Source organism: Bos grunniens, chromosome 20, assembly GCF_055505025.1.
Source record: "Bos grunniens cultivar Pamir isolate PY7600 chromosome 20, Bosgru_T2T1.0, whole genome shotgun sequence".
Classification (NCBI taxonomy): domain Eukaryota; kingdom Metazoa; phylum Chordata; class Mammalia; order Artiodactyla; family Bovidae; genus Bos; species Bos grunniens.
The window spans coordinates 13373911-13386027 of NC_141184.1; the positions used below are offsets into that span (position 1 = coordinate 13373911).

Genomic DNA, 12117 nt, shown 5'->3' on the forward strand with positions numbered 1-12117 from the left:
TTGGGCTTGTCTTAACCCCCCGAACCAAAACCCAAAGTGTCAGCTCTGGGAGACGTGCCTCCCCAGCAACTTAGGGGGAAAAAGTCGGGATTTTAGTGGATCACAGGCCCAGTAGCAGCCCACAGGTGTGTGATGGCCTCAGTGATGAGGAAGCCTGTTTTGTAATGAAAGGGATAGGTAGGGAGTTTGAGGTGGACATGTACACACTACTATATTTAAAATGGATAACCAGCAAGGACCCACTGTGCAGCACAGGGAACTCTGCTCACTGTTACGTGGCAGCCTGGATGGGAGGGGCGTTTGGGGGAGAGTGGATACATGTATACGTATGGCTGAGTCCCTTCACTGTTTACCTGAAACTCACAGCATTGTTAATCGGCTATACGCCAATACAAAATAAAAAGTTTTAAAAAAACAAAGGAATACTGCTTAACACAGGCAGTGACAGCCTGTCTTGAACTGGGCTGGTCAGATCCCATTTTAGGGACTGCGGGCAGCTCTGTGCCTGTACCCTCGGGACAGAAGGGCGTGTGCCCGAGGCAATCTATCTCCTGAGAACAGTTGAAGGAGCTGGAGTATTTGCCTGGAATAAAGACTTGTAGAGGATACTGGCTGGCAGCTCAGCTAATTGCAGATCTGTTAGGTGGTCGGGGTGTCACATAGTCTCCGAGCACAGCCAGGCCCAGTGGGTGGAGAATACCGCCTGTCCGCCTGGAGATACCCACTCTATAAAGCGGCATGAAAGCAGCACCCTTGTGTAAGTGTCTAGGTGATCTGTGAGAGGTTCTTCTAATCAGATGCGCCATCTCAAGCTGATTTCTCAGTATTAGCTTATTTCTTTTTTCAATAAAGAAGCAAAAAGAAATTGATACAGTAGGCTTTTTTAGCTTTGCAGGTTATGCTAAGTATTAGCACTGAAATATTTTGGAAATGTTGGTCAGCCTGCCTATGGACCTGAGCCGCTGCTGGAGAAGCAAACACGAGCAACCTCACTCAGTTTTGCTTTAACTTCTGTTTGCTAACCAAAGCTTAAATTACAGCTTGTGACATAAAGTGCTTCTTAAGTGTAGGCTCTTTTCCTTTGAACTTTTTACTTTAAGGAGCTGCTTAGATTTATGAATTTAATTGATGTAATGAATTAGAATTCTTTTACTTTCCAAGAAACTCTGGTGCAGGTTAATTTCCAGGTAACTCTGGTCCACGTAGTTAAGCATATAAAATATTCCCCGTAAAAGTAAAGCACGATGTCCCTTTTGTTTTACTGACAGGATCCATCTGGGTAGGGTCATCTGTCATACTGAAAACAGTCTAGGTGGACTGTGCTTGGTTTCTGATGGTTATGAGAATATGTTGTGTGTGTGAGTTGTGGGGCTTTAAGGTGGTTTTCCTGGCTGAATTTGAGTCATATGGAAATTCTCAAGCATTCTCATTTCTTCCCTTTTCTGTATGTATCAGCCAATCAGTAGAGTTTTTCTCTTGGGAGCATAATCTAATTAGTTAGTCACAGTGGTATTATTTTTGTCATCTAACCTTTATTGAATGCCAGGAGGCCTGCGTCAGAAAAAAGCTCATCATACCTGCCGGGGGTGTCGTATGAAAGTCTATGAAACTTCTCTTGCTCTCCTGCAGCCAGAAGACTTGTCCCTGTGTTAACTTTTTGGCCCCCAGCATCTTGCCTTGATTTGAGCCTTTTCCTGGGAGGATCTGTTTTGTGATGTGTCTTGAGCAGGTGGCACGTGCACCTCATGTTTCTTATTCGAGGTGACAGCGCAGGAGGGGCGCGTAGACTGGGTTGCTGCCCTTGCCCAGCGCAGGAGGGTCACATAGACTGGGTGCTGCCCTTGCCCAGACTAGTCTCTCACCCCTCCCAGCTGTCGCGTGCTCTTGCATGTGGCCGCCATCCCATCCCTGTTCTCATCCCGGCCCCTCCGCTTGGTCCTCCCTCAGGAAGTCTGCCCTGATAGGGGTCTCGCTGAGTGAGAGGGTGGTGTGGCGTGACTGGAACAAGTCAAGGTGGAACCACGTGTGAGCGCAGATGGGTGGAGAGACCCACAGAGACTGGCAGTGTGTGCCGTGGAGGGTGGGTGCCTGGACCACCTCACCTGGAAGTGGGGTCTCTCCATCACCAGATAGCCCCGTGTAACTGTCGTAAGGACACATCTCAACATGTGTTAACACACACGCCTAAAACAAGCAGATCAGCTGATACCTAACTCTGTCTACCAAACATGAAAGTCTTACAGGAGTTTGGCTATGAAAGTCTCTGAGTATTTCCTGTCCATCTTCCCACTAAATTAGAATAAGTCGTATCCGATCATAAGAATTAAACCATGCTTGCTGTTAGAACTTGGTATAAACGATTTGAGTTTAAAATGGGCTGGGCTTGCTGTTAGATGCACAGTAACCGTCTGACAGCAAGTCAGTCTCCGTTTCCCCCGATGCTGGAATCTCTGAATTGCCGAGGACCTCTTCTGACTGCGACCACCCCAACCCCCCTCCTCAGCACTGCGAGTCAGACAGGTCCTGGGACACCTGAGCTTGTACGTGAATCTGTAGAGCTGGAGCTAGCCTCGGCCCCAGCCTGCCGGCCACCTGCTGTGCTAAACGTCCCTTGACCGAGCATGCATTTATCTCATCAGGAAATCTGTGCGGTGAGCCCAGAGAAGCCCCACGCCCTGTAGCTGGCAGTATCTGCTTGTACTCACATCTGGGGAGAGGCTGTCCACAGCTCTTGGCATCGTCCCTCGCTCCTGGAACACATTTGGTTTCAGGACATGATGGGGCAACAGGAAGCACAGGACCGAGAGCCTCCCTTGGTGTGAGCTCGGTGGTGGAGGGCCAGGCCACGCTTCCTGCACTGCTCAGCTGCTCTGGCCTTGCCGTCACAGCCCGTCTCACAGTCTGGCCGCTCCTCACCGCCTGTCTTCAGGTCTGGGCTCCTTGTGTGTTGTGTCTGCCTCCGTCCAGACCCCGGTCTCTGTGGTGTTGACTGTAGTCAGATCATCTGACCCTGACCTTGGATGTGGCTTGCTCTGGCTCTTCTTAAACTTGGGCAGCACCTGGTCCCCCAAGAGGTGGTGTCCTTTGGGACAGGGGTTCCGTTAAGTTTCAGAATGTCTCTTGAATGGGTGGGACCTGTGGCGGTGTTTGCTTAGAGTAGGATAAACCGTATCAAAACTCATATTATGAGTTTGGGGAAGGACACGTTTTCGGTATATGCTGTCCCTTTAGTCATGGTACTGACTTCAAGGATTATGGACATTTGCTAGAGAAAATAGGCTTTTAAAAAATATTTTAGTCACAAATGAAATTACACCAAAGCTGATTGCCTACTTTGTTAAGTATTTCCCATCATTGTTTCCTGTTTTTAATTTTGTTTCTTCCTTAAATCTCCTTTACTCTTAAGAGAAGTCCAGTCTCTGAGTGTGCAGTGTAAAGGAATAGCCTTGTATGTGTGACGTGTGTCTCATGATCCCCAAAAGCATGTAAAGTTATACTCTTTCTTCTTCTTTTTTTAAATCTGAGTAAAGGATTTCAACTCCCATTATTCTTTCCTCATAGTTTCTTTTCACACCTCAATTTTGGGGCTTTTTCCAGGATCACCACATCTCCCAGAAGTATACAACCCTGGAGAATTACTCTAGCGACAATTTGGTCCATGCATGGAAGGAGCGAGGGAATGGACTTTTATTTGGGTCCTCTGTGGAGTTAGGTCTTTGGGGTCTCTCGAGTACTTGAGTGCTATGCCTGCTTTGTGGGTCCTGACCCAGTGTCCCGTGATGCTCACGTGCTCTCCTGGGCTTCCCCCACCCTGTCTCCCAGCTCGCATCTGCGCAGCCAGTACTTTCTGCTCATTGGCGCTTCTTAGTGCTCAGTTGGGATTGCAGCGTGTTGCCACTTGAGGGCATTTTAGGTTCTGGTGAGAAACCAGAGGGCCTAACAGAAGGTTTGCAGGAGAACCGCCCACATGTTGCTGAAATGCAGGACAGCGTGGGCGCAGCGCTGGGCTCCTCTTGGGTGGAAAGGGGGGTCGTTTGTCATCATGATAAGTGAGAACGCAACCCTCCCACCCCCACGAGCAAGTTAAGTGTAGATGGCCTCACTGTGGTAACTAGCTGAAGAGGAGCTCAGTCCCTGTAGTGGTTTTGTCTCTTTGGAGAGATGAAACCCCCTTAGTTTCTCATGATTGCTGTAGATCGAGAAGGTGAAACTGAGTTATCATTCATGAAGGGTCTTCAGTGTCTTAGATTCAGGAGAACAGAACATACGGCCTCATTTAAAACTGTATTTATGATTGTTAAGCTCCGGTTCCAGGGAAGAATTCATCATTCTCTAATGATCTTTTGACTTGGAAGTGAACTGTTTTTCCTTTCTGCGTTTTATAGCACTGAGGTGACATGCCCGTGCCCAGCCCAATAACGTGGACTTCTCCTGACACACCCTAGACTGCTGGGAGAGTCTGGGTTCCCATGCTGACATCGATTGAGTTTTGTCCCAGCTTGCCTTTCAGACTCCAGATTCTACTGATGATGAGGGGAAAACAAAGTAACAGACACTCCAGGAAAAAAGGCCGAGTGACGGTGTCCTTTCTCTAACAAGCCAGCCAGCCTGGTCCCTTAACCCTTGCTTCTTATTTGCAGTTGTAGTCTTTTATCTTACTTACACTGATTAGGTACTTTTTTTTTTTTTTTTTTACTGATTAGGTACTTAAACTGGAGACCATCTTGTTTCTTTTTCATCTTAAAACTATGATGGTAGTGTAAAAATTGGAAATTAGGTTTTGTTTTCCTAGTCAGGAAAGGAGCAGGTTTTTGCTGTTTCCGGACCATCTCATTAGACCCAAAGCGCCTTCCTGAGTCAGGCATCAGGGAGTGGCAGGGTGGGGGCCAGTGAGCCCAGCTGGCGCCTGGGTGGGTTATGCCAAGACCTGTGTGGACACTGCCTTCACACACCCTTACACAGAGCTCTGGAGTGTTCCTGGCTGTGGCGGGAGCCCAGCAAGGTAGACCATGCCTTTGGGCCTCACCCAGAACCACCTTGTCACTCTAGCAGCCCTCCGCAGAGTGGCTGTTTCTGACCTCCTGACTTCTAGATTTAGGTCCTCCGACCTAAACCCAGACAGATGTGCAAAAATTAATTCTGGAAACAAAGGCCGCAAGGTCGGTCTCCTAGGGTACGTTGTTTCTCACAGCTTGGCTTGTGCGATGGACTGTTTGGAATGTTAACCTTTTTTCTCTCTTCTGTTTCTTGATAACTCTAGTTACCAGAAAAGCTCATAAGCAAATACAGCTGGATCAAGCAGTGGAAGCTGGGACTGAAATTTGAGGGGAAGAGCAAGGACCTGGTGGATAAAATTAAGGAGTCCCTCGCTTTACTGAGGAAGAAGGTTTGGAACATGTAGTTTTCTTTGATAAGTACGGAGCTCTGACTCCCAGTTGGCCCAGCACAACGCTTCTTAGTCCTCACTTAGTGGGTTACAGGCTGCCCAGGTGGCTCAGCGGTAAAGAATCCACCCGCCAATGCAGGAGATGGGAGTTCGATCCCTGGGTCGGGAAGATTCCCCTGGAGAAGGAAATGGCAGCCCACTCCAGTTTTCTTGCCTGGAGAATCGCATGGATGGAGGAGCCTGATGGGCTACAGTCCATGGGGTTGCCATGAATCAGACATGCCTGAGTGACTAAGCAACAACGGTGGGTTACCACTTGCTCTTGGCTGGATTTTACGCAAAGTGATTCTAAACAAACACAAACTCTTCCTCTGAGGTGTTTGGTAAAATGAAGAGGTATCAACATCATACACTCTCAGAGATGACATGTTAAGTGAAATGTTTAATTTTGTTTAAAGCAAACCTTACAATAGTAGTCTTTTCTTCTAAGTCATACTGCCAAGTGTCAGGGATGTCACTTGGTCCATATCTCGTACAATATCATCAGCGATATGAATACTCATTTATTAAATTCTTCCCAATTATGTTCATGTTTTAAGATTCTGTCCATATTTCTTAGGCATGTTTTCTTTTACAACGATTGTCCAGGGCAGTAGATTTAATAACTTGTCTTTTGAAAACGGTCCTCAGGGTTTCTCTGAAGCAGAGTTGTGAGAAGGCACTTGGTCAGCTGAGCCCCAGTGATTTGGTCGATAAACCCTCCCTCCGTGGCTCTCTGCTGTCTTACGCGGGTGGGGTATCCTGCTTGCACGCCGGCCCACATGGACCTCTCGGGTGCTGGCCTCTGAACAGCCCAGACGCTCTCCTCACCAGGAACCCTGGACACAGGGCCTGTTCATTGTTCCGGGCTTCGTAGATGGAGTAGGGAGGGATGTCAGGCGGCGTCAGGCATCGTCTTTCAGGACCCTTCCTAGCACACACCCCAGTTGTCAGCCTCTTAACTGTGGTCTGCTGCCCCCATGAGACCTACAGCCTCACGAGAGACTTCATACACTTCATATGTGCCAGGCTGTACCCTGAAGTTTCTATTATGTAATTGTCATGACCAGCAGGGCATTGTCACTGTGGTTGTCCTCACCACAGACGAGGAGACCGTCCTGTCCATTCTTTTACAGCCAGTGCTGCCCTGAGCCTGACATACAACAGGCATTTGGGAAATACTTTGTTGAATGCGTGGAGGACCCTGACTTCCTGGAGCCTAGTTTTTATTTATAAAAATGAGAAATGTGTGCTGGAAAATAATACTGTTGAAGAAGGACTAGTGATAAAGACGTGGGAGCAAGAGAAGGACAGAGGGGGTCTATTTGTGTTGCCTGTTGAAGCAGAAGACAGGATTAGAGGGGCTGGAGCCCCGCGCCGCCCCAGGCAGGCCCTGGGTTAGCAGCGAGTGGAGCACAGGGCTCTGGCCTGGGGGAGTGAGCAGGAAGGCTTCAGCATAGCCACTGTTGCCCGTCCGTTTTAACTCAGATTTCTAAGTTCTTGAGAAGTCGCTTCTTACACCTAGTAAAGACACGCCTAGTAACTAGGTCTTGATTTGGGGGATGCTGAAGTGATTCCAATTCATAATTATTCCATTACAATTATTCAGTAATAATCTGGGCCAGCACTGCCGACACCTCGTAGGTACCAGGCTGTACACTAAAGTTTTCAGTATTACGTAATTCTAACACCAGCAGGGCGTCGTGGTTGTGGTTGTGCCCACTTTACAGGCGACGAGACTAAGGCCCTGCAGGGGCCAGCAGCTGCTGGGTGGCGAGGCCCTTGTTCCATCCTGACTCTGACTCCAGAGCCGTGCTCTCACCTGCCAGCTTGGTGTACTCCTGAAAAATATGAGATGTTGTAGCTTTCAGAGTCCTGTGGCACAGTTATCACCAGTTAAATGTACTCTTGAATTAAAAAATTTAATGGTTTTGCAGAGGACCAGTAGTTACTGATTATACACAAGGATTAGTTTTGTGTTGGCATCTCTTATTCACAAAGAGATTCTTAACTTATAACCACTTATACTTACAGGGTTTTCTTCCTCACTTAAAGAGTTAGCATTTGTTAGCTGAATACCTGATTGTTGTGGTTCAGTCGCTGTTGTTGTTCAGTTGTTACATCGTATCCGACTCTTTGTGACCCCATGGACTGCAGCAGGCCAGGCTTCCCTGTCCTTCACTACCTCTCAGAGTTTGCTCAGATTGCTGTTCATTGAGTTGGTGATACTATCTAACCATCTCATCCTGTGTTGCCGCCTTCTCCTTGAATACCTGATTCTCTCCTTTATTTTTAATCAGAAGTCAATATGAATTTCCTGAGTAGATTTATTCATCTGAAACTCAAGTAAGCTTTTAATAAGAGGTTAGAAGGGTAAGTTTAGTAAACAGGTATTCAGGAGCTGTCACAGTCTTCCTTGCCCATCTTCACGTCATAAGGTTGGCTTGGTGTTTCTGGGTGGTATCGGCTGCCATAAGCCCCTTAAAGGGGAGGAGTGATTTCAGCTATGCTGCAGGGCATCATCACACCAGGTCTCTCCTTCAAATATTTGTTTATTGACTGGTTCCGTTTCTTGGCCTGGGAAGATACGAGAGTTGAAATTTCCATCCCGTGATCCTAGAGCTTGTCCTTAGTGCAGTATACTTTTGTATCAGATTGCCGGGGGAAAAGCTGAATAAGGAAAGCGTGTGGTCTAAAGAGTACAGTTGTTTGAGCTGGAAGATTGAATACTGAGTGTTGGTACATGACCTGTGGTCACCTACCTATTCTGAAAATAATTTTGTGCTCATAGTGTGGGGTTTTACCAGGGACTTTCAGAACAACAGTTTAATTATTATGTAACTTTCTTATTATAGTGGGCAAGCCTGGCTGAACTGAGAACTGCAGAAGCAAGGCAGATGGCTTGTGATGAACTGTTCACAAATGAAGAAGAGGAGTACAGCCTCTATGAAGCTGTCAAATTCCTAATGCTGAACAGAGCCATTGAACTCTATGACGATAAGGAGAAGGGAAGGGAAGTGCCGTTTTTCTCTGTGCTTCTCTTTGCTCGGGATACGTCAAGTGACCCTGGTCAGCTGCTGCGGAACCATCTGAACCAGGTGGGGCACACTGGCGGCCTGGAGCAGGTGAGTCGTGCCTTTGGGAGTACATTAACCCAGAGCAGCAGCATCAGCCTTCAACTACTGCCTCAGTTTTTGTGGGTCTGGAGCTCAGGAGCCCTGCCGTTGTGTGGTTCTGGCTCAGGGTTGCAGGAGGTTGCAGTTGAGTCTTGCTCAGGGCTGCAGTCTCCGGAGGGCTCGACTGCAGCTGGAGGGTCCACTTGCAGCCTGGTGCACACTCACCTGGCTGTTGGCGGGAGGGCTCAGTCCCTCACTGGGGGTCAGTGGGAGGGCTCAGTGCCTCACTATGTGGGGCTTTCCATAGGGCTGCTCAAATGTCCTCCTGACATGGCAGCTGGCTTCTCTCAGAAGGTGGTCCAAGAAGACAGCCAGGATGCTCCAGTGCCTTCTGTGGTCTAATCTTGGAAGTCACTCACCAGTACTTACACCAGGTTCTGTTTGTTAGAAGCAGATCACATCATTCTTCCCACACTCAAGTCAGGCATGCCGAAGAATTGTGAGCCTATTTTTTTTTAAATTTATTTATTTTTAATTGGAGGTTAATTGCTTTGGAATACTGCATTGGTTTCTGCCATGCGTCAACATGAATCAGCCGAGGGTATACATATGTCCCTTCCCCTTTGAACCTCCCTCCACCTCCCAGCCCTCGAGGGTGAACCTGTTTTATACCCACCATGGTTGTCTCAGCCTGGGCTTTCTCCTGTCGTGTGGTGGATGGGACCAGAACCCTTGGCTCCAGAAAGAAACCAAGCCCTGGGAAGCAGTCCTCTGAAGGGTCCTGTTTAATCTTGGCTGCTGTCGCTGTATTAGGTAGCATCCTTTAAAAATAGACTTTAGCCAGGAGAGCCAGCCTGCTCTTGGATCTTCAACAGATAGGTTGAGTTTGGAGTTTCACCCACAGACCCAGCGTGGTGCTGTCCTGTGGGTCACCCGTTGACTCACCACACTCTGCTCTTTCTTTGTTGGGTCATCACGTTGCTCTGAACAGCCTAAGTTCTTCTTTAGTTGAATAGCCAACCACTTGAGAAGCATGGTTGGTGACATTGAACAGGAGACAGGGATCAAGACCATCCCCAAGAAAAAGAAATGCAAAAAAACAAAATGGCTGTCTGAGGAGGCCTTACAAATAGCTGTGAAAAGAAGAGAAGTGAAAAGCAAAGGAATAAAGGAAAGATACACCCATTTGAATGCAGAGTTCCAAAGAATAGCAAGGAGAGATAAAAAACCTTCCTCAGCGATCAATGCAAAGAAATAGAGGAAAACAATAGAATGGGAAAGACTAGAGATCTCTTCAAGAAAATTAGAGATACCAAGGGAACTTTTCATGCAAAGATGGGCTCAATAAAGGACAGAAATGGTATGGACCTAACAGAGGCAGACGATATTAAGAAGAGGTGGCAAGAATACACAGAAGAACTGTACAAAAAAGATCTTCATGACCCAGATAATCATGGTGGTGTGATCACTCACCTAGAGGCAGACATCCTGGAATGTGAAGTCAAGTAGGCCTTATGAAGCATTACTATGAACAAAGCTAGTGGAGGTGACTAGCTTTGAAATAGTTGAGCTATTTGAAATTGTTGAGCTATTTCAAATCCTAAAAGATGATGCTGTGAAAGTATTGCACTCAACATATCAGCAAATTTGGAAGACTCAGCAGTGGCCACAGAACTGGAAAAGGTCAGTTTTCATTCCAGTTCCAAAGAATGTTCAAACTACCTAACAATTGCACTCATCTCAGATGCTAGTAAAGTAATGCTCAAAATTCTCCAAGCCAGGCTTCAGCAATATGTGAACCATGAACTTCCAGATGTTCAAGGAAGGTGGTTTTAGAAAAGGCAGAAGAACCAGAGATCAAATTGCCAACATCCGCTGGATCATCGAAAAAGCAAGAGAGTTCCAGAAAAACATCTATTTCTGCTTTATTGACTATGCCAAAGCCTTTGTGTGGATCACAATAAACTGTGGAACATTCTGAAAGAGATGGGAATACCAGACCACCTAACCTGCCTCTTGAGAAACCTGTACACAGGTCAGGAAGCAACAGTTAGAACTGGACATGGAACAACAGACTGGTTCCAAATAGGAAAAGGAGTACGTCAAGGCTATATATTGTCACCCTGCTTATTTAACTTATATGCAGAGTACATCATGAGAAATGCTGGCCTGGAAGAAGCACAAGCTGGAATCAAGATTTCTAGAAGAAATATCAATAACCTCAGATATGCAGATGACACCACCCTTATGGCAGAAAGTGAAGAAGAACTAAAGAGCCTTTTGATGAAAGTGAAAGAGGAGAGTGAAAAAGTTGGCTTAAAGCTCAACATTCAGAAAACTAAGATCATAGCATCCAGTCCCATCATTTCATGGGAAATAGATGGGGAAACAGTGGAAACAGTGGCTGACTTTACTTTTGGGGGCTCCAAAATCACTGCAGATGGTGATTGCAGCCATGAAATTAAAAGATGCTTACTCTTGGGAAGGAAAGTTATGACCAACCTAGACAGCATATTAAAAAGCAGAGACATTACTTTGCCAACAAAGGTCCATCTCGTCCAGGCTATGGTTTTTTCAGTGGTCATGTATGGATGTGAGAGTTGGACTATAAAGAAAGCTGAGCACCAAAGAATTGATGCTTTTGAACTGTGGTATTGGAGATAACTCTTGAGAGTCCCTTGGACTGCAGGGAGATCCAACCAGCCCATCCTAAAGGAGATCAGTATTGGGTGTTCTTTGGAAGGACTGATGTTGAAGCTGAAACTCCAGTACTTTGGCCACCTGATGTGAAGAGCTGACTCATTAGAAAAGACCCTGATGCTGGGAAAGATTGAGGGCAGGAAGAGAAGGGGACGACAGAGGATGAGATGGCTGGATGGCATCACTGACTCAATGGACAAGAGTTTGGGTAAACTCCAGGAGTTGGTGATGGACAGGGAAGCCTGGCGTGCTGTGGTCATTGGGTTGCAGAGAGTTGGACACGACTGAGCGACTGAACAGTTCAAAACTGAGAAACATGGAGGCTTTCCATTCAGAGTGCCACTTTCTTGCATGCACGGCTGACTTGGAGCTTGCCTTTTACTGGTTACACAGGAAAGAGCAAAAATGGCAGTCACGCTGAGTCAGCCAGGGTCGAAGATAACTGTTTTAAAAAAGTTGTTTGTACTCGAAAGGTAAGTTACTTACGTGTCTTGAACCACTGCAGATAGCTTGCACTAACAAGCCTGGTAGAGCATAGTTCGAGTATTAGGCTTCTGATGGTCCTTTCTGAGTCCCCACAAGTCTGCTGTAACATGTTTAAATAGCAGTTTTGTTGAAATATCGTGTACATACCAGTTTACCCCTTTGTGTGTGTGACTCAGTGGATTTTAGTATGTTTATAGAGTTTTGCAGCCATTAAATTTGCAGAGTCTAATTTTAGACCATTTTATCACTCCTAAAGGAAACCTCATACCCTCATTCCCCTTTTTCCAGCCCTAGGCAACTACTAACTTACTTTCTGTTTTTACAGACTTGTCTATCCTGAGCATTTCATGTAAATGGAATTTTATAATATGTGGTCTTTTATGACTGGCT

At 46.6% G+C, this 12117-nt stretch overlaps 1 protein-coding gene across 9 annotated transcripts in view; it reads left to right on the forward strand.

The window, feature by feature from the left end:
- OTULIN (OTU deubiquitinase with linear linkage specificity) overlaps positions 1 to 12117 on the forward strand; it is a 36627-nt gene that overhangs the window by 18189 nt on the left and 6321 nt on the right. For 6 of the 9 annotated variants that reach the window (XM_086361253.1, XM_086361250.1, XM_086361254.1 and 3 more), the window contains 2 exons: positions 5261 to 5386; positions 8281 to 8550. In XM_086361253.1, the coding sequence (XP_086217379.1) occupies positions 5261 to 5386; positions 8281 to 8550 (396 nt within the window). The remainder of the gene's footprint in view (positions 1 to 5260; positions 5387 to 8280; positions 8551 to 12117) is intronic. The other 3 variants (XM_086361255.1, XM_086361252.1, XM_086361251.1) reach the window with 1 other exon arrangement.